At 41.9% G+C, this 23,575-nt stretch overlaps 1 protein-coding gene across 4 annotated transcripts in view; it reads right to left on the reverse strand.

The window, feature by feature from the left end:
• The window catches only part of PIBF1 (progesterone immunomodulatory binding factor 1), a 190,580-nt gene that overhangs the window by 66,139 nt on the left and 100,866 nt on the right, over positions 1 to 23,575 (reverse strand). For all 4 annotated transcript variants that reach the window (XM_006278351.4, XM_059721480.1, XM_019488572.2 and 1 more), the window contains exons 11-14: positions 23,397 to 23,562; positions 19,698 to 19,848; positions 12,760 to 12,850; positions 9,172 to 9,274 (exon numbers count right to left, since the gene is read on the reverse strand). In XM_006278351.4, the coding sequence (XP_006278413.1) occupies positions 9,172 to 9,274; positions 12,760 to 12,850; positions 19,698 to 19,848; positions 23,397 to 23,562 (511 nt within the window). The remainder of the gene's footprint in view (positions 1 to 9,171; positions 9,275 to 12,759; positions 12,851 to 19,697; positions 19,849 to 23,396; positions 23,563 to 23,575) is intronic.

The following is a 23,575-nucleotide window of genomic DNA, read 5'->3' on the forward strand; positions in this document are numbered from 1 at the left end:
TGTCACTATTCATCAATTACAAAATGATCTGGATTATTATAGGTAGGGTCTTACCGAATTCACGGAGGAAGTGGGTGGTGTGGCAGCTCCTTTAAGCTTGCAGGTTCCCCCATGCATTCCCCCTGCTCCCACCTCCCACTGTTGATTGGTTGAGGGGTCCCAGTGACCTTGCTGCTTGGTGCTGACCTACCAGGAGGCAAAAACAGTGCCATATTTAAAATCACGGTTTCCAGCTCCCTGCTGATCAGGGGCAAGATGTGGGGCCCCTCTGGCAATTGGGGGGGGGGGGGGGGGGGGGGGGGGGGAGAACCTGCAAAATTAAAGGAGCTACTGTGCAGCCAAATTCTGTCATGAATTCGATAGGCCCTAATTCTATGTTGGGTAACTTGAAATCAATCTCAGATTTTAAAAAAAGGGAAAAGCTGATACAGGATTTAGTTAATAAAGATTTAAGGCAGGGAATATTATTAATGCCCAACAACATGGTTTCATGGAAAAGAGATCTTATTCAAAACAAACTGTGACTTCATCCCAAGTCCAGTCCCCTGCCATGGGCAGGGGGTTATTGGGCACAAACGAGCTCTACAAGGTGCTTATCCAGCCTCCTCTTGAACACCCCTAGAGATGGCAACTGTACCACCTCTGCTGGGAACATGTCCCAGATTCTAGATACCCTTACAGAAAATAAGTTTGTCCTTATGTCTGCCCTAAATTTTTCATCAAGGAGCTTGTGTCCATTGGTCCTCATCTTCCCAAGGGGTGCCTTTCTGAAGAGTTGCTCCCCTAGATCTTGGTGTTCGCCCTGACATACTTGTAGGTGGCTATCAAGTCACCACTCAGTCTTCTCTTATACAGACTGAACAGATGCAGTTCCCAGAGTCTCTTCTCGTAGGACCTATCCTCCAGGCCTCTAAACATATGGGCGACCCTTCTCTGTACCCTTCTAAGTTTATCCACATCCTTCCTGAAGTGCAGTGCCGAGAACTGGACACAGTACTCAAGTTGTGTCCTCACCAACACTGTATAGACGGGGAGAAACACCTCTATGGATCTATTCGCAGTGCATCAGCTGATGCATGCCAGAGTTCTGTTTGCCCTGCTGGTGACTTCATTGCACTGTAGGCTCATATTCACTTTCTGGTTGACTGCCACCCCCAGGTCCCTTTCAGATGCAGTGTCAGCCAGTGGAATACAACCCATCATATAGTTATGGTGAAGGTTCTTCCTATCCAGATGAAGGACCCAGCACGTGTCCCTATTAAACCTCATCTGACTGCATTCAGCACATAGGACCAGTCTGTCAAGATCATCCTGGATTCTTACCCTCTCCTTAGATGCGCCCGCATTACCCCACAGCTTCGGGCCATCTGCAAACTTAATTACTGTACTTACCACTCCCTTATCCAAGTCATTGATAAAGATGTTAAAGAGCAAGGGCCCAAGCACTAATCCCTGGGGAATACCACTGGAGACGGCCCTTCAGGATGAGGCCATCCCATCAATTACAACTCTCTGGGATCTGCCTCTAAGCTAGCTGCTAACCCGCTTCACTGTAGACTGGTCTAGGCCAGTACCCTCCAGCTTAACTGAGAGTGTCTCATGGGAAACAGTATCAAAGGCCTTCCTGAAGTCTAGGTAAATGATGTCAACCTCATGTCCCTTGTCCAGCTGGTTAGTTACCTGGTCATAAAAGGACACCAGGTTTGTTGGGCACGACCTATCCTTGACAAAGCTATGCTGGTTGCTTCTTAATACCCCACTGTGGAAGAAGCTTATCAGAGGCAGGAGAGAGGCAGCGGGATGCTGCGCCGGCAGCCGATAGCAGTGAAAGTGAAACCGCGGCAGCTGGAGCCACCGTGGATGAAGATCAAAGGAAAAGCCCGTGGCAGAGTGGGGAACAGCTCCCGAGTCTGTTTGGGTGTGCTTTGTAAAAGTGTGTTGGGGGCGATTGGCCGGGTGGCCACCTGGCGCCGGGATAAAAGGCCCCACAGGAAGGAAGCCGGGGGGACCAGTAGTGTCCCCAACTGGCCCAGAGAGGCCAGAGAGCCCAGAGGATCCTGAAGAGGAAGGAACATGGTGGTGCCCCAGAGAGGGGAGCATGGAGGGCAAGCTGGGCCAATGAGGGTCCAAGGAGTCGCTTACGAGGCCGATGTGGACAGAGGCCAGCAACAGCAGCGACTGGGACACTGGCGGAGATGATGGAGACGGAACCTGGACGCAGATGGCAGGTACCAAACCTGGGGAGGAAACAGTGCGACAAGGGGGTTTGAGTCCCGGGTGGAGTTAGGCACCGCGTGAGCCGGGAAACACAGAAGGGCCGTGGCGGATGCTTGATGGAAGTACCACCTATAGCCCATGGCCACAGCCCCTAAGAAACCGAGCGTCGGTGAGGGCCAGAACACCGGCCCCGATGGACAACATCACGGTTGGCGTTAGGCAGGGTGAGGTGGAGCCCCAAGAAGCAATAGCTGCAAGGACGACCAAGGGAGAGTACCAGGGGAGACGGGACCAAACACCATCCTCCTGCTAGAATACCATTTACCATCAAAGACATGGCAGGAGAGATCCCTAGGGAGCTGACCCAAGGCTGCTCCCGGTAGCTTTGGCTGTGCAGCCCAGGAAGGTATGGCGAGGTCCAAAAGAAACCCAGATGCACAACGCTCGGGAGGAGAGGCATGGAAGGTTATACCCACCAGTTGCGAGGTTGTGTTTGATGGCCTCCTTGACAATTTTTTTAAAGATTTTTCCCAGGACAAAAGTCAGACTGATCAGTCTATACTTTGCAGGGCTGTCCCTCTTCCCTTTCTTAAAGATGGGTACCACATTATCCCTCTTCCAGTCATTTGGAACCACTCCTGAGTTCCACAATTCTTTGAACAGCTTCACCAGAGGCCCTGCTAAGAGCTCAGCCTGTTCTCGGATGCAGGTCATCTGGTCCTGGTGACTTGAAATCATCCAAATGTTTTAAGAGTACCCTCACCTGTTCAGGAATGATTTCATGTGGACTGTTGTTGTCCCCACATTCTCTGGGATTCTGGACAGGTGACTAGTTCCTGTCTGATTTCAGGAATACCGATGCAAAGTAATTATTTAGGAGCTCTGCCTTTTGCGGGTATCAACTGTGGGCTGCACCTCAGTATTCAGTAGGGGTCCCATAGTGGAGCTTGATTTTTTATTGCTCCCTATGTATCTATAGAAGGACTTTTTGTTGTCCTTTATTTCAGTTGCTAGTTTGATCTCCATGTGTGCTTTGGCTTTCCGTGTCTCATACCTGCAGACCCTGGCCATACGAGTGTACTCTTTTCTGAATGCTGAACCATTTTTCCATTGCATATATGCTTCTTTTTTCTTTTTCAAAAGTTCTCTAATGTCCCTGTTGAGCCAAGCAAGTCTTTTGAGCCCTTTCCCTCTTTTTGACTGCATGGGGATGGCCTCTTTTTGAGCACTGGAAATTGCCCACTTAAGGAAGCACCACCGTTCCTAAACTCCCAAACTATTCAGACGCTGGTTGCGAAGGGCCTTTCTAACTAGACTCCTGAGTTTACCAAAGTCTGCCCTTCTGAAGTCTAGGCCTTTTGTTATGACAGAATTCCCAGCCTTTTGGTGGATGGTGAACCTAATCATCTTGTGATCACTGTTCTTCAGAGTACCTCCCATCTTCAGGTCGCTTACCATGTCTTCCCCTTTAGTCTGCACTAAGTCCAAAGTGGCTTTACCCCTAGTCGGTCCTTCCATTGCCTGTGTTAAGAATAGGTCATTAGTAGCTGCCCAGAAGTTGGTTGATCTGCTGGAGCTGGCTGAATGGTTTTCCCAACAGATGTCAGGGTAGTTGAAGTCATGGTGACAATTAGGTCTTTAGTGATGGCTGCCTCAGTCAGTTCCCTGGAGAATGCCTGATTGCTCTCCTCTTCTTGGTAGGGAGGTCTACAGAGTAGACTCCCACCATCAGGTCCTCTACTCCTTGACCGCCTTGTATCTTGACCCAGAGGGTCTCAAGGGACCTCTCCCTGCAATCAAATATGACCTGCAGGGAGGGGTACCGCTCTTTCACATAGAGGGCCACCACTCCTCCCTTCTTCCCAACCCGATCCTTCCTATAGAGCCTATATCCCTCAATATCCACTGGCAATCATATGTATCATCCCACCAGTTTTCTGTCAACCTAATGAGGTCAAATTCCTCATCTGCCAGAAGGAGTGCCAGTTCGTCTTGTTTCTTGCCCATGCATCTGGCGTTCCCATAAAGACACCTGAGTTCACTCTTAGTCACCTCAGATTTTCTGTCACTTTGAAAGTGTCTCAGGGCATTGGTACTCCTTTGAATGTCCCCTACATGAATGCCCTCCCCTGGGTCATCTTGGCTAGACGGTTCATGTACAGTAGTGGAATCCACCCTCACTCCACTGAAGAATACTGCACAACATTCTGATTTAAAACTAGCAGTGTAGAATATAAATCAACCACATACTAATAAAATTATGAAACGGCTAATTGAGAAATCTCAAAAACCAAACTTCATTGGAGAGACATCAAACATGAAGACATTCCATTGGGATTCTGTAGGTGCTGATATTAGGTCTGGTGCTATTTAACTATTTTATCAATGGTTTTAGCATATAAGTACTGTACTCATTTATAAGGGTCTTTATTCTAGTACATAATGCATAATAAGCAGCAGTTTATGCAGTTTGAAGCCATTAAAATTGAAATCGGATAGAAGGCACACCTTTTTAAGAGCAAGAGTAATTAAACTTGTAAGAAATTACTAAAGAAAATTGATGATTCATTATATCTCAATGTCTTGCAATCAAGATTGGATGCCTTTATGGGAGATACACATTGGTCAACTACAAGTTATAGGGTTCAATGTGTAATGTTTATGGACTGCTGATAGTAGAAGGTTGGACTCAATAATTTAATATTTAAACTGTATGAACATACGAACAGTGCTATCTTAAACTCCATATTCCAAACATTTTTAATGTTAAATAACAAAAGAGAACTTTTCAAAAGGAATTATAATTTCTGACTCAAAAGTAATTCCATTTGCTTTATAGTCTCTTCCACTAAATAATGAACATCTTTTCCTTATATAGTTTATAATCCCTTACCACTATGTCTCAAAGCTATAATATATCCAGAATAAACATGAACACTTGCCAGGGCCAGAGTCATAAATGGGTCAGAGAAGAACTTCACTGAAGCCCAGCTAACATAGAACTACCACAGCAGTTGATGCCTAAAAGGTATCTTAGAATTTCCCATCCTTTCATCTTATTCCTAAAATTTAAGTCAGAGGTAACACTCCAAGTTACACTGATAAAATAATTCTCTTCCACTTGAATTACCAAAATTAGTTATCATTTATACTCAGAAATTCAAAAGACAATACAACATCCTCGGTTAGCCTCAATAAAAAGCATTAGACTTGTCTATTTCAAGATACACTCACTTGTAGAAGCTAAATGAAGCCTCATTCTCAGTAACTGTGTGGCTTTATAAGAACAGAGAGAAAAAAGGATCCTTATACTAGGAGAGAAAAAGCTAACAAATCTGACAATTAAATCCTTATGTCAGATGTCCATTAATGATAACACAATAAAATTAGCAGGAAGACATCAAATCCCTTTGTGCTACTGTCACAGATCACACCACTTTCAAGGAAAGCTCCACCTTGGGACTCCTTAAGAAGAAGCCTTGTCTGGTCTCTCTCACATAAAGTCTCTTGAAGCCAGCCCTGGCATGGTTCTTGAGGGGCAAACCACTGGCTTGAGACAGTGGCTTCTCTTTGTCCCTGGCTACCCCTGTGGTCTACAGGATCCCTCCTTCAGAGTTCCTTCTTTGGTCAGCTCCTGGGAAAAGGGGTATTTTCCTCTTCAAAGTTGAGGGGGTACAGTGTCAAGGCTGATGTCTCAAACAGTACAACAGGAAGCTCTATGTCAAAGGGTGCTTGTAGACATGCTGTGAGGCTGCTTGGATGCACTGTAATTACAGAGTGATGGAGCAAACTGGATTGAGTCTGCTGGAGAGCTGTAATTACCATGCTCCAGCCAGCCTCTGTAGCTCATGCATTAGCGTCCCTGTGCTTCAAAATGATGGCAGGGGCACTTGAACTAAATGTGGGGAATGCTGATACACAAGACACTTTGGTGCTTTACAGGGGCGCTCAGAGCTTAGTTGAACATGCTCAGCAAGGACCTTCCATGATTCTCCTCTGATATCCAAATTTTAGGCCAACACATTTGCCACCAGGACTAAGAAAGTCTTTTCCGACATTCCAGACTGACAGCAAGAGTTGTTGGCTTTTTGTCTTTCTCAGAAGGGAAATTTGGTTAGGGATGTGGAGAGAGAAAATTGTAGTACTGGTATCCATTTGCTGCAAACACATAGAAGTAATCCAGTGAAGGTAACGTAACTGTTATGTAGTCTGGTTGTGAAGGTTCAATTCAATTTCCATTTATTAAGGATTCTGGCTAAATGTCATGTTCCCAAAAATGACATAGCATGCATACAACCAGAATATAAATAAGTTCGAACAAAGTAACCGAACTACAAATATTATACTAAAAATAGAGCCCACCAACATAAAAATATTAATATAAATAAATACAGTAGTAAATAAAGACATGAATCTATAATATTGTTGTACACAGATGCACAATTGAGACAATAAAATAAAATCTAATGTTAAAATGTATCAGTCATATCAGAAATAAAGGATATTTAATGCCAATCGCCCCAGCCTTATAAGCAAAAATTGCAAGATGGTTTACTAAATTTGGATCTGTTTGTTGTAAAAGCCAGATTCATTTCTCTCTATTTGAAAAATGTTTCAATTTCTGCAAGAATGGTAATAAATAGGTTCTCCTCATGTCATTATATAAAGAACATTCTAAAACAAAGTGGATAGTATTTTCCAAAACTCCTAGATAGACTAGGCAACAACTTTTAGCCCTTGGAATGGAAAATCTACGTCTAGCCAGAACAGCTGTGGGCATCTGTTCCATCCTGAGTCTAGTCAAAGAGGATCGTCATTTATTATTGAGATCCACCTGTAAATACCTTTCTCCCTCCAATCTAATTTCCAGAAAGTACATAAAGGGGCAATATGAGTAGCCCTAGGCACTGCAAAATCATTCTGCCTGATAATATCTCATATCCTCTGGAAAACCCGAACCTTTTCTATGGGGGAGAAAATCTTTCATTATTTTTGAGATAGTATCCCATCCCAGAAAGTGCAAAGTACGGGAAAGAAAAGCTAACCAGGGTGATTGGAGAGGCGGGGGATTATTAATATCTTCTATGTAGCATAATTTAAGCAGATAAGATGGTAAAAAGGGAAGGATTTTAAACCAAAATCCCACCATTCTAATAATAATATTAGTTAAAATAGAATCCAATCCCATCTCTAATCTCAAAAAAGATGCAGGAGTTGAGAGAGGAAGAGCCAGAAGAGCCCTAAGAAACTTGTTCTGAGGTATGTCTACATCATTACTAGTGGTCCATACTTCAGCGCTATATAAAATCTGAGAGGTAACTTTGGCTTTATATGCTGCTATAGGAGCTTGGACTAATCGTCCTGCTGTGGTTTCATAAAACGGTTGTGAAGGTTTGTGTAGTACTTTGACTGGTCCACTGCTCCACACTGTGGCAAGTGAGATTGTAAAAATCTGGTGCAGATATAGACACACTTTCTTTAACCACCTTGTATGTACAATGTGGGCAAAGATTCAGGAAATTTCTTGGCCTTCTTTGGCGAGATTTTGTGGAAAAGATTGAGAGTGACCTGCTTTTAAGGACTGCTTTGCCTTTATCTGTATGTTTGGAAACTGCTAGGCAAATGCATGTCAATGGTTTGCAGTGAAGAACCTACCTGAGCTCTACATGCTGCAGACTGGAAAGATTGTAGCATGCTTTAATATCTGGCATTATTCACAGAGGTGTCTGCACCAATGAAAGTTTAGTTACTAAACAGAAGATGGAAATTAAATAGAAGTCTGAGAGAGGAGAGTCCTTCCACATGTCCTCCCAGTTCAAGATTACTGTAAACCTACCTTCAACATATCTTTTTAAAGTGTGAAAAAGTAGACTTATAATATGCCACAAAAATGTCAGTCATAGCTTTTTCAAAATTAAAAGCATATTTAACAAGACACAGTGAGGTTCTGTTATCCAAATGAAGGACTAAGATGGTCTTAAAAACAAATTAGTCAACCTCACAGATGACTTAATTGGGAAGCCACTATGATTGTAATGCCTCATCTGATAATATAAGACTGATGAAACTGGTTCTTAAGATGAGTCTGAAAGAAAACGCAATTCTTAAAAAAAAAAAAATCTAGGAATCTGTGGGGTTTCAGAGTGTTTTCACTACTCACTCTTGCTGTCTAAATTACATGTGATTTTAGACTGTAAAGTGATTAAAAAATGAATTGTAAAGTATCAAAAGACTTTACAATCAATTATTATATTTACTTTGTTACAAGAAAGTTGTAAAAAATATATAGACCTTTCCTTTACAGCATCAGCTATCACCCTGATACATCCCAGATTTGTGTTCAAAGACTTCAGAGTCTGAACAATGTAGAAAAAAGTGGAGAGAGGAGAGAGATAATTTTTTCATTCAAAAAAATCCCCAATTTTTGGATTAAATAAGGTAACCCCAAATCCACATTTTTCTGTGATTAAAATGAAATATAATTATTTATCTATTACTGGTGTTTCATTTTAATCACTGAAAAATGTGGATTTGGGGTTACTTTTTTAATCTGAAAATTGCTCTTTTTAATTAGAGAAAACTAGGATCCCTAGAGATAAGTAATGTCTTCAAAAAGGATTCAGAAAACAGATCTGTGTAAAAAGTAACGCATATCAGTTGAATAACTGTCAAAGAGCATGCTAAACTAGTTGGTCATCTGTTCAGAAATTAGAACTTTGTCTAGCTTACATTCTTGTTTAGCCTATAAAATAATCTCCTTTTTGATCTCTGTTTTAAAACATACCGTAAGTAGCATTGAAAAGATCTAGCATAAACGTGTTTTTGTTAATTGTAAGGTAATTTTGTGACAACAATATATAATATAATACGTGTAAAAACATATATTCTGGAAAGAGCTGATTAGTTATATTTATAATCTTTTTATATATTTTCTCTTTTATCCAAGCAATTTACCTCTTGTGAAATCTGTGTTACTTGTTCCTTCTGATGTTCCAGATCTTTTATAAGCAGTGAGTTTTGCTTTTCTAGCTCCAGTAGCCTTCTTGCCAAGTGAACACTGTGCCAATAAAAAAAAAGATCAAGTGGAATGTTTTCCAAAACAATCTCATATTTATGCCTCAGAAACTGCCTGCTATAGCTTTCATTCATGCCTAAATATAATCAAGTACAAATGTATACTAAAAACTATTTATTATGGTCAAAATTGTAATCAGAGTTCAATGTTACAGATTTTAATTGCAGTAGAGTTAACATTCCCACTGTAATGCAACTAAGACATTTGTTTATAAATTACCTCTATTATTTGCATAACATTATATTAATGTTGTGCATAATTATAGTAGAATGCTTCAACTGACAAGGAATAAGTAGCTTTTATGTGACAATAGCCAATAGCTTCTTCCACCAATTACCTCTTTATGTGAATTGGAAAGGAAAGCCAAAAAGTGTAGCATTCAATCATTTTCATAAAATAAAATGATAAAACTTGTTTTATATAGTACTTTACAAGTGATTTAGCATACTATTTGATTGGCACTTTAAAAGGAGATTTAAAAACATATCACAGACCCAAATCCTGTGAAGGACTTGAGCACATGAAGTTGAAATTAGATGAAATGTATGTGTTTAAATCCAAGTGTGCAATCATCATAACCTCTCAGGCTCCTGATACCACTTGGAATTTATGTTATAAAGTTCCTTAAGCAACTAACATTGTTTCTGCATCCGGCTGGGGAAGGTCCTGCTTTGAGTAGGGGATTGAACTAGATGATCTCCTGAGGTCCCTTTCAACCTAATTTTCTATGATATGGTCAGAAATACTACCTTCTGAAGAAAGTAATGAGTACAGTATCGCACACCTAGCAATGGCAATTTTCATTCAAAACATGGTGACAGTGTTAATGGTGACTGAATAATATAATAGCTCAGTATCCATGGTACTAAGGATGTGGGTGACTTGGGTTTTAAGACTGGGAAGGTTCATAAAAACAACTCCCATCAAACATCAACCCCTGACCTTTGCCACCTGAAGTCCCTCTCCTTGCTCCTGAAAGTACTCCTTTCAGCAAAGGGTTTTGCTGTCTTGGAACCAGAAAAATCCCAAATTATATTCTAAGAATTGAACATATACAACATTGATTAATTTGATTTAAAAAAAAATTTTCTCCTGATTTAGATGTGTTTGTGTAGTATACATAGGTGATTTCACAATAGCTTAAAATTAAGTCTTATGCTTGTACATTGTAGGGGTGGGAGGCATGGGGGGTAGGTATAGGTTTGTGGAGGGCTGTGGGTGTGTGGGTATGTGGGGTGTGGGGAAGGGTGTGGGTGTGGGGTGAGGAAGCATGTGGGTGTGTGTGGATACGGAGTTTCTGGGGGGTTGTGTGGGGGGAAGGTGGCTGAAGTGTGTGAGGGGATGAGTGTAGAGGTCTGCATATATGACAGTGCAAGGGGAGGTGTGGGTGCATGTATATGGTGGGGTGTGAATGTGGGACTCGCCCTATGAACGTGCACACACACACACACACACACACTCTCTCTCTCTCTCTCTTTCTCTGTCCCTCCCTCCCTCATTGCATGCATGAGCACACATACACACTCCTGCTCCTGGCCCTGAGGTAGTGGCACAGGCCCTGTCTGCCCACAGTCTGGCCGTGAAGCTGGGAGACATGTAGTGCAGGAGCAGGCAGTGGTGAGCAGGGAAGCGGTGAAAGCAGAGGTGGGGGGGAGTGGCACTGAGTACGCGGAATGTAGTGACAGCTGGGTGGGAGCATGGGGCCTGCGCCAGTGTCCCAGAGCCAGCACTGGTGAGGCCCAGGGTGGGGCAGCAGAGGTGCAGGACCCAGGCCCTGGGCTGGCAGGGGTCTATGGAGCCAAGTCATGCTGCACCAGCAGGGAGAGAGGGGAGCCAGCCTGGCTCCAGAGCCCCTGCCAGCCTGGGCCCCACTGATGCTGGCCCTACGCTCCTGCCCAACTCTTACTGCGTTCAGTGCACCTACTCACTGCCACTACCACTCCCCTCCCCTCCCCCCCACATGACGCTGCTTTCAGCACTTCCCTGCCCACCTGCTGGCCGCTCCTGCACCACGTGGGTCTCAGCTGCATGGCTGGACTGCGGGACTCAGCAGGAGCTGGCCTGGCCTTGCCCCCAAGACTGGGGCAAGCCTTGTGGCCCTCTCCCCTCCCCTCCTTACTTGAATGTGCCTCCAGCGCAGGGAGGTGGGAACAGACCCATGGTCCCAGGCCAGAAGGCTCTGCTAGGCAGAGGCTTCTAGGTGAGGGGAAGAGCTGGGGTGGACAGGGCTGGGCCAGCCTTCCTGCTAGGTCTTGCCAGCTTCCCCTGGGTCCTACTGCCCCTGGCTCCTGTCATCTTTGACAGACAGCCAGGAGAAGATAAATATTAATTTTCTAAATTGTTTACAGGCCCCACAGGCCAGACAGAATTTTGCCTGCCTCTGGATTATTCTCATCACAGGGCTATAGAGCCATACTTACTTTTATTTCCTTTCTGGCACAATGAATACTGAGGGGTTTTCTTTTCTTCCCCTCCCAAAGTAGTACAGTTTCAACAGAAAAGGTAGAGGCTGCCTTTATACCAGCCAGTTGTTTAGGACACTCTTCTGGAGTTGGAACATGGATTTGAATCCCATTAGGCTGAACAGAGCTTATACACTGGGTGAATACTACAGCCATTAAGCTATTAATAACAAGGGACACCACAAGTCCCTGCTCCTCTTATAGCTATTTCTTAAAAGAAAAAAAAAATACCTGTTCTCTTTTTGAAAGGGTTGAGTTGCATGCCTAAGCCCAGAAGAGGGTTTCAGGCTGTGAATACCAAATCTGACAGTGGGCTACTGGAAGCAGGAATGTAAGTATTGTTTAAAAAGTTATCTGTTTAACCTCCTTTAATTATATCAGTTAAACAGTTAACCAATAAAACACCTAGTCCCAGCTGGGGGTGTGGAGCCCTGGGCCAGCACCTCCCCTGCCCTGTCCTGCAGCACCTGCCTGTCTAGAAAAGTCAGGGATCTGGAAACCGTGCACAGATTTGCTTGGACACAGCTCAAGAAGCCAAGTGCCTAGAAGCTAGACATTATACCCTTGTGCACAATTCATATGAGATAATGCTAAACCAAAATCCTGACTTTATTAAATCTGTGACACTTGCACTTTTGATTTCACAATTTTACATTATAAAATACAGTAGTTTTCTGAATACTTTAAAATAAAATTCCATGTGTAATAAATCTAAATAGCTTAGCACATTTGGTTTTGCAACTTTTTTAGGTTTTCCATAATTAAGCATCAACAATAACCAATGTTTCTGAAACACACATTTTGTAGAAGTAATAATCCCCTAGATCCCTAGGTATATAGGCCATGTTATCATGTCCTGTTTTATAACATTACTTCTGTAGATTGAGTAATTTTATGAACACCAGTGAAACACTTAAGTTAGGTGGCTTCCAAATGATAACTATATAATGAATATATTTTCATTTAGTTTAGCTTGAATAGAAAAATTATGGAGATTTTTTTCACCTTTGTTTCAGTCGCCTTTTCGCTGTTGTAGGAACATTAGCACCATACCCATAGGAAAACAGAATTCTTTCTGCCTCATCTTCATTTTCCACTGCATGCAAAATAAAAAGATGCAATCCATTATCTTTAAAATTCTTTAAAGAATACAGTTAAAGAAAATCAACCCCTAAGTCATTTCATTAGGACCACACACTTTCTCTATAGTAAAGAACTTTGGCTGATGTAAGCCTATACAACTTCACTGATTTCAGTGGAGTATATTTATATACACTAAACAATAATTTGAAGCTATAGACTCTTAAGATGCCATCAGGATCTTCACTTTTTATATTTGCAGTAAATGTACTACTTATGTAATGTGGAAGGAAATGTTAAAAAAAACAGATGTCCTTGAGGACTCATGTCTTCTTTTTATAGTTTTGTTTTCTCTCTTTCTCAACTTCAGAAATAAACAATTGTGCCACAGCAATTATAACAACATCAAATGGAAAAGGCATCAAGTTCATCCTTCTATAAATGCACAAGTATTCATAGTACTCTAACACTACCAAGTATTCTCTAAAATTTATTTTTGGAAGTTCGATTCATTTTCAAAACTTTCAAACAAGCGTCATTGAGTTATTTTATATTATACAAGTATATAATAAGTATTTTCAGGGCAAGGGACTCATCTGGCCCATCTGACGGCCAGATCAGACACACCAATGAACCCTGCGTGCTGGAGCCAGCATGCAAGACTGTTCCCGCATGGTCAACTCATGTAGCATGGACCTTGGACCAGTCCTGTGTACCATGTGCAGTATGCACCAGCACCAGCCTGGAGCTCATGCACTGAGCTAGCTTGGGGCGTGTGCTACATGAGGTGCCTGTGCCGGATCAGTTCTATGTTCTGGCTCCAGTGCATAGGGCAGGTCTGTGGGCCTGATCTGGACTGGCCCCAGAGCCAGCGCACAGGGCTGGACCAGTGGGACACTGCCTGTAGTGCACCCCTTGGATCATCCCCCTGTGCTGCATGCAGCTTGAGCATTAGGTCCAGCCCCGTGCTGCATACAGTACATGCCAGCCCTGGTCTGGGGTTCAGGTTGCATGTGGTGCATAGGGCCAGCGTGGGGTGCATGTTTCAGGTGCACCCAGCCCAGAGCAGCCCTGCACTCTGGGTTCAATGCACAGGGATGGTCTGTGGGCCCAGTCTGGCCCCAAAACCAGTGTACAGGGCTAGCACAGGCATTGAATAAAATATGCACCCTATGCTGGCGCTGTGTGTTGCATGCAGTGTGTGATGCTGGGGCCACAGGCCAGATCCTAGGGTTTCATGTTGGCCCATGGGGTGTATCTTTGATATCTGTGGTGAAGGGGTTTCAAACTTATCTGGGCCTACAGAGATGTGGGGCTAGTCTGCAGGCAAGACTGAGCCCACAGACTGGCCCCACGTGCCTGATTCAGCACATGTGCTGGCTTCAATCCTGTGTCACACATAACATGTGCCAACTCTGGTGCCACATGCTACATGAGGTATGTGGGGCCAGTCCAGGGCACATGATGCATGTTTTACATGTGCTGAATCTGGCACCTATGACCAGTCCAATATGGATGTTACATTTTGTGTGCAGCCCACAGCAGCTACACGTGCCACATGCAGCATGTGGGGCCAGTCCATGACCCATAGGCCTCACCATGACCCAGATGATAGGGCTCAGCAAACTGGACTTGGCCCACAGACTTATCTTTGACATCCTGGTATAGCCTATTAATTTAAATTCCTGCACATTAAGAATACAAATTAAAATCACTTAATAAGCTATATTAATACATTATTTTTATCATGCCATGAATGTTATCAAATAATAAACAACTAATTTTTGTTGTTTACTCTCTGACAATGAGTATTTCTTACCTCTGTTACTAATTACAGTGTTATTATTTAGTCACGTGCTTAACATAATTACATTTTCTAAGAACAGATTGAATTTTATTAGTAGATGTTAACAGTTATGAACCCAAAAAGTTGACAAAGCCAGTAGGGAAAAACAGATCACCCGAGTGAGGGACTAACATAGGAGGGATGGGGGTGAGGAGGAGAATGCAACTAGTTTACAGAAAATACAATGTTAGCCAACTAAGCCCGGGGGTAGGGGAAGGGGAGGGAGGGGGTTCATGATGCTGAGAAAGAGGATAGATACACACAAACCCGTACAATGGTCTACAATGGTGGAGGAAGCAGGTTGAAGAAAGTTTCTCAGTCCATACAGAGTCTCATCGCAGGGATCCTCTTCGGGTAGTGTGGGGTGGTCTGTCGTTGATGATTCCTCTCAAAGTCCATCAGGTGCAGAGTGGGGTTCAGGCGGTCCCCTCTGGGTCTGGTGGTGGTCGGTCTGGCGGGGTCATTGTACAGGTGGTGGCCCGTGATGTCACGGGCCCACCGGATCGTATCAGACACCATGATATCAGCGTGGCGTAGCAGTGGGAGACGCGGCAGACAAGCAGGACACTCTCACTGCTGGGGTCCCATGCTCTGAGTGTTCCCACGATGAGCGCATCGACCATCACGTTGTAGCCCTGGCCCCTCAGGATGTCGGCCAGCGGGGCATACTTCTCCCACTTGTGAGCCTGGGCATCGGTGAAGGCTTGGTGCCAGTTCTCGAAGGGGATGGCCATGGCCATGTCCACGATCACGATCTTCTTGGCCTCTTCATTCATGATGATGATGTTGAGGTGCATCTGGCTCTCTCAGCCTGGGATGGTGCGGTTCACAGAGATCTCCCCCGCTGCGGCCAAGATGGCCCTCACCAGGTGGTCCTGGACAGCGTTGTGGCAGAGCTGCCAGGCTCCGGTGTGTGGCCTGCAGCTGCACAGCATGTGGTGGAGGGTCTCTGCCACGTAGCTGCACTGTCAGCACCTCCTGTCCCGGTGGCCGAAGTGGATGGCCCCATTCAGAGGCAGGCAGTTGAGGCGGGCATGGTGGAGGAAGCGCCAGTCCGCAAAGTGCATGAAGCTCCCGGGTATGAAGTGGTTGCTAGAGTCCAACTTCGAGGTGACATCGAAGACCATGCCCTGGTTGGGTTTGGCCCCCGGGTCGCTGGTGTACTTGTTGTGGACGGCGTCCTTCATAAACCGCTTCAGGGATGCCCTCATGCAGGGCATCATGGTGACACAGTCCGCGTGTGAGGCTGGTTGCATGGAGACTCCCAGCGCTCCTCGGTCCAGGTCCAGCCAATGCACTTCCCAAAGCAGTGCGTGGCATTGCAGGCTCAGCTCCACAGCAAGGCAAAGTCCCCGCCGTCTCTGCCACACATGTCCTCCAGTGAGCTACTGAGGAAAGTGGCCAAGTCACATCTGGTCGGTTGCCTCCTCTTGTGAGTGGTCCCCTCGAGGGCGCTGGCAATACTTACTGTCGGGTCCCGGCAGGTCAGGAGGCGGAAGGCGTGGGTGACCAACATGATGTCACAGAGGTCTCCCATGCGGGGGACATTGGCGCCTCGCTGCCAGTAGGGGACGTGCAGGATCTCACTGCTGGCCCTCAGTGACAGGTGCAGTCACTTCTTCAGCAGCTGCCAGATCTCTTAATATAGCTTATTAATATGACTTAATAAGCTGTATAAATAGATTATTTTTACCATGCCATGAATGTTATCAAATAACAAACAACTAATTTTTATCTCTGACAATGATTATTTCTTACTTCTGTTACTAATTAGTGTTATTATTTACAGTGATGTGCTTAACATAATTACATATTCTAAGAACTACATGCACAGAACAAACAGGACAAAAATATTTCTTGGTAAGGGCATCTCAAATCTGAATGCAGGGGGGAAAAGTATATCTAATTTATTAACTGATATTACTAACTACAACTACATCATGCCTTCACTGGAGGTGATGGTAGCAGTAATGTGTGTAAACCATTTTCAGGCATCTACAACGTTCTGCAGGAAAATGAAGAAAAATCCATTGCAGTTAATTTTCTCTGAGTTTTAGTAGGCAGGGCATGGAGTGGTGAAGTGAGGCCACAAATGGCCTTAATGCAGTCTGGAAAACCAAGGTGGGCAAATCTAGTGATGACTTCCTGTGGGTTGCTAAGTCACAGGAATCACAGTGCCAGTTCACTCTAGATGTCATGGTACACCTCTTTCACAATTGTGTTCACAAAGTGGTTGGCTGCGGACTGTAGGCTGTTGGGGCCGGCTGACATCCAAACAGCAATGGTCAGGGGTACCCTTATGCTGGCAGCTTGCCACTCGAATGAAGGGGCCAACTTGTTCCAGCTCTCTGTGAGCATGCCACAGTTCATTTTAAAGTTCTGCTATGAGGGCTTATCATCACATGTCCCCAGGACTATACATTCCCACCAACTGCTGCTCAGTTCCTGGCACACCTGTAAGCACGGGCTTGCAGATGGTCCCAAAGAAAGCCATCTTCCAGTGTCATCATCCTTAGGCATATTGCTGTTGGCAGTGGCTTTGCAGCAGGGACTCTGATTTTCTCTTATAACAAAACATCCCCAATTTTTGGATTTAAAAAAGTAACCCAAAATCCACATCTTTCCGTGATCAAAATGAAATGCCATGATATATATATTAGTGGTATTTCATTTTAATCATGAAAAAATGTTTATTTTGGGTTACTTTTTTAATCCACAAATTGGGGATGTTTTGTTACCAGAGAAAACCAGGATCCCTACTGAGCAGGTAGCACATGACAGCGCCTCTTCTATAAATGACCAGCCCTGATGCGGCAGCTAGCATCCAGCAGACGCTGGGGGCAGATAGCCAACAGGCTCTTTCCTCTATGCTCAGCAGTTTTCAGGAGCCTCCAGGGACTCTAGTCCGAAAGGTAAGCTGGGGTCTCTGTTCTCTAGCTCCACCTGGGTTCAGAGGACTGCCACAGCATGGACATGGGGCCATTCTGAAGTACTTCAGCTGGGAAGGGTCTGTACCACTGCATGATGCTGAAGTGCTCCAATTCTCCAGTGCTTCATAATGTCATGGGATTTGAACTGTTTCAAAAGACCACATGTCCATACCCTCTGATGGGTCAGGATTTATTCTAAATCACATTCACATTGCTTTGAAAAGCAGACTGGAGGATTTTTACAGCACATGAGACTTTAAATCAAATATATGCCTTTAAATCTTAAAAAATGTTATACAATTTTTCTTCAAATATTTAACTATTTAACGTATATAAATTCTCAGTCTTCATTTGGAATATGTGGACAAAATGTGCCTTTTTCCCCCTCATGTTTTTGGTATTTCCAAAAAATTCACATTTGAACTGAGATCAAGCATGGAAGATTTAAAGCATGCAGGGATCTGTTCAAAGAAGTTAAAAGCAACTGGAGGGGCTGGAGCCACAATGGAAACTGGAATGCAACCTTAATCATAGCTTCTGCTACCACAGAAGCTATAATAGGAGAAAACACCAATAAATAATTTCAAAAGAATGCAGTCTTCTTTTCAGAATCATTACATGAACTCATTTAAAAAAAAAAAAATAAAGAAAAAACCCGCTGGATAGTACATAAAAATAGGTAAGGTAAAAAATATTTTTGTATTAGAGTTCTTTCTTTTTTTCCTTTAAGCTGAACATGTTAAATGACTATCATTTAAATCTGTTTGAGAGCTTACACATTTTGTATTGCAACATATTGTTTAGGTGTATAATTAAACTCTAAAATATTTATTGCAATATTAATACTTTCAACTCCAGAAGCAAATCTTTAACCGATAACACTAGTTGAATCAGAAAGTCTGCTTAAGGAAGTAAGACACCATTCTAGAACTTGGAGTCTCTCCTTGGGAAAATTCTAAGTCCAAAACATTCTCACTGTCTGATATTGGCACAAGAATACCCCTAAGGCAGAACATCATGTGCATTTGCTAACAGCATGTGCTTACATTTTTCTCAGTAACTTATATAAAACATGCATTCTTAAATATTAGACTGAGTCAAAATTACTGACAGACACGCCACCCTCGAGGTAAATATATTTTAAGTCCACACTCCTTAGTTTCTGAAAATGTTCAGTCCAACTGAATGCATATTTTAACTTTAAACTCTGATAAAATCTTCCATGCCAAAAATTGTTTAAATATGACTTTGGAAAACTCTTCTACAGATCTCCATAAGGACACAGAACTGCATCCTATAACTAAGCATAGAAGTTATAGGATCCAGGCCTTCAATACCATTTGCACACAAAATTAGAAGGGACATTTAAACCAGTTAGGAAATAAACTAAGGTGGTATAAATCTTTGGAAAAAATGTTGCTGCAAGGATTTCATTACTTAAGAAGGCAGACTCTTGCTGTTCTTGCCAATTTGGATCAAAATCTTGCTAGAACAGCTCAAAAGATTTCTATGCTGTCAAGCATTAACATAAGTCATGCTTTAATCTTGAACCCAATCTGTATCTAAAAACTTTCCCTGACATACATCTATAGTTAAAATTAATATTCTGTTGAATTAAAAACAAGATTATTACTATTTATTCATTACAGTACGGAACCCAGGGTCCTCAGTCAGGGAACAGGGGGCTGTTTAGTATTTGGTACTGTATATGCATTTAATAAAAAAAATAGTCTATTTCTCAAAGAACTAACCTGGGAGTCTGTTAAAAACAGCAGGAAGGTAGAATAAACAAATGAGAAGAAAACAGGACAGGGTTGGATAATTGTTTGCTATAATACATAATACTTAGTATAAGTTTAAATGTATAATGATTAGCAAAAGTTTTTTAGCGGTGGCCCAATGTGCAACTAGTATTAAAATAAGTATTTTCAATAAACACTGCAGAATTCATACTTAATCTATTTACTGAATCTCGAATTTCTGTCTAAAATGCCTCCACTGTATGTTACAAATTCTCTCAGAAACTTGCAGCTTATGAGAACCCCAGTATGATAAGAAATTACAGTGTAAATTGGGGAAGAACTTACTTTCTGCCGTTTGCAATATTATCTCATCTAGTTCTTTTTCCAGTTTTTCATATGTATCAAGTTTTGCTTGACGCTCTGAATTCTGTGCCTGAAGTTCAATAACACGCGTTTCACTAGAAGCTTGAAGGCTATAGAATTCCTTAGTCAAAACCTGTGAAAGAATAACAGAACAAGTCAAAAGAGCAGGAATTCAGTATTACATGCTATTTATGAAAGAGGTGAAAGCACAAGAGGTTCAGCATGCTAATAAAGGAAAATGAAACATTCTATATTATTTGTTAAGTACAAATGTAATTTTAATCCATCATGGAAGAAACAACAAATATACAATTCAGCCACTACAGTGGCCATTCTCCAAGCTATAGCACCCTCTACAAAACTATTCTCTCAGGTCATGTGGCAGTTTACTAAATCCCTAATAATTTAATGTCTGCTTCAAAAAGCAGCCAATAACCTCATTGGAGGACAATCATGAAAAAATAGGGGCTAAGAAAAATAGGTACTATGTTTTGCATAATTAAAATAAAAGTATTTTCTTTTTGCAGTTTATCTAACCTTTTCCTTAAAACTAAGACAGAGAACAAAAAAATAATACATTTCAAGACCAGTGAAAAAAGTACCACAATACACTATTTAAGTAAAACAGGCACGCACACAACAACTATAACAGTCTATATTCAAATGTGATACGCGTAGGACCCTGGCAGATGTTACATTTCTTGCATGATTAAATGTGGAACACCTTCATGGCTGGTTTGTATCACACCAAATTAGACATGTGGCATATGCCCCAGACCTGGAACTTCCTCTTGCCTGACACCTACTGGGCAGCTGATTATTAGGATCAGGCAGTAAGAAGCCCCCAGGGTTCAGGACACAATCACCCCTTCCCTGTTTCCTGGAATTTGGCATATCTCCAAATCCCAGGGAAATCCCCAGTCACCTCCTGCCTGACCCTATGATCAGCCAGGGGGAAGTTCCTAGGGTCCCAGGACACAATCATCCCCTACCAGATCCCTGGCAAAGGGACAGGTTTAGAAAAAAAAATTCACGTTACAGCAATATTTCTTTAAATATCTAGTTCCAGAGCACAGAATAGGAGAAGCTATTCACCACTTAGTTCAAAGTATCAAGCAGGAGGTAGTTCAAGATGTTACTAGAGAAGAACTACTAAGTAACAGTGATGGCCACTTCGTTCAATTCAGCAGTTTACTAGAAGTAAAGGCACCAAAAGGCACCAAAACTAGTACAGGTTTCCCTCACTTTATGCGGGGTCTGTATGTGCGAATTTGCTGTTGTGCTATGACCTTTTTTATCCCAACATTTTGTTATATGCAAGGGAAGTCTACTCTTATGCAACTGGTGTGGTAGAAACCCGCAGTCAGCTGCTTTGTGCAGTTCAGTGTGGTGCACACCAAAATATAATCTGCTGTGTGGATCTGTGCTCCTTGCTAATTATCTGCAACACATGTTTCTGTAGTTGCCATCCCCATTATGATAGTGCCCTGTGCTTGTGTGTACTGTCTACTGTTGGTGAATACCAAAATTGTCTTATAAAGGTGGTAGAAATGGGCCTGGAGGTCAGTACAGTCGAGGTCTTGGAACGTATCCATTTGTTACATTATAAAGTGGGTTCCCTTTATACGAATTCGACTTATGCGCCGTTTTCCAGGAACGCATGTACAGAATAAAGAAAGGGAAACCTGTATGTTACTACTCAACTTTACAAAGGGATTTAAAAAAAAAGCGGTCAAAAAGATTCTGAAATCAGAAGACATTAAAATCTTTAGATTCTCCATGCATGCCACTTAAGAACAACAGTCTCAGAAGGCATGTATACATACCTTGGAACAGGTAACCAGTATGTTGAATGGCAGTGATTTAAGCTAAAAATGGTGATTTAAGTGGTGATTTAAGCTAAAAATGTATCCTTCAAGAAAATGGAATTACAACTCTAGCAAAGACAACTGCTTTGAAGTTCCAACATGCCTATACAATGCAAATATGTGTAGGGTTTTTGGGGGTTTTTTTTAAGTCCATCAGTACTGGCAACCATCTAGTACCCAGCACCAGTCAGACATACCAAAAGCCCAACACAGACAAAACATTAAGCATCTATACCTTATGGACTAATACATAAGGGCAGAAGAAGGTGAAAGGTATAATTCCTGGTCTGCTTCCTCACTGCTACAGAAAAGTCCTGCTTCAAGCAGATATAGGCTTTTATGAGCACCAAAATGACAGCTGCTTATCAGTCAATTTGAGCATTTGCAGAAGTGCTCAGATTTCTACAATAACAGCCCTTACTCTAACACATAAAATGGGTTATCAATGGCTGTCATTAGGGGTACTCAACCCCTCCTACTTCCAGCCATAGAAACCCGATAAAACAGGATTCAACTGATGTGATCTGGTGATCAAATGTTATCAATTGAAAACGGAGCATTTTCAAATACTCCTGTAACAAACAAACTGGATTACATACAATTTTATGGAATGCATTTAAACTCTTCTCTTCAGGTCCCTTACCAATTAAAATTTAAAATTTGTGTACAAGGAGAAAAACTGGTTCCAAATCACTCGTGTAACTGGGATTAGTTGCTACAAATTCTAACAGTAAATATACTGAGACTTCTCCAATTTCTTTAGTTACTAAGCTTGAAGAACAGAGTTCCAACCCAAGTTACCTCATTAGAGGTATGATGTTAGTTCTGAAATATTTATGTCTCCAAAATTTGTGATATACACAGTTGTACTAAAGTACTTTATTCACTTTTTCTTTCAGGAATAAATAGTCTATACTAGCAAAAGGACCTTAGCATTGGAACAGAGACTTATGTTATTCTTAAATTATTAACATGCTAGTGTAAAAGAGAAAAATGTTGATTCTTTCCTATATTCATACTCTCACTGGTTATAAATAAGAAAATATCCTGCCTTTCATTTTACATTTTGAATTATTCTTATATTAATATTAAAAAAAAATGAATTACGCACAAAAGAGTCATCCATGGTCTAGTGTAAAAATATATAAGAACCTGCCATAGAGCAAATTCAGTAATTAAAAGGCAATTTTTGTTATACCATAACATACATGTATACTTTCTATACCATGGATATTTGCCATATATTCTATAGGATTAAAATATTTGGTTACTATTGTAGAACAGTATTATTTAATTTCACTTAAAAAACCCTCTTGTACTGAGTTTATACTGAAAAAATATTTATATAAAACTATAATTTTGCATGGCACATTCCATTATAGAAACTGCACAGAAAAAGTAAATTAAAAGATATGTGCAGATGAACATTTTTGTATTCGAAGTATATTTTACCACACCATGTAGTATAAACATGTTTTATTTGTAGGAATTTGGAATTATTATTAGTTGTACTACATAAGTGCTAGGAACTATTGCATTAGTCAGAAATAACAATGCTTTAGTTTTCTATATATGAAGAATTTTATAATAAAGTTATTTTAGAATGGTTTTAGAATGTTAACTGTATCAGCGCTATTTTTCATATTATCACTTTCTACAGGAGACAAGAACTGGTCACCTTGAACTTCAATCTGATATTCTACTTCTACAGGGTCTGGCATCAATCTCACTTCCCTATGTATTCTGTTACATTCAATTTTATTTGATGATCTAATGTATACAGGTAGTGTAAAAGTGCCTTTTTATAGCATACCTCCAGTTTTCTCTGATATTTCTCACACTCTAATTGACACTGAGAAAGATTCTTGGCTGTTTCTTCATACAGGAGATGAACACGTTCGCTCTCAAAGGCCTTTAATTTATTTTGATGGAGAAGTTCAGCCACCTTGGTTTCTGTGCTGAGTTGCAACTGTCTGTACCTGGGAGGTGAGG

Source organism: Alligator mississippiensis, chromosome 1, assembly GCF_030867095.1.
Source record: "Alligator mississippiensis isolate rAllMis1 chromosome 1, rAllMis1, whole genome shotgun sequence".
NCBI classification, from domain to species: domain Eukaryota; kingdom Metazoa; phylum Chordata; order Crocodylia; family Alligatoridae; genus Alligator; species Alligator mississippiensis.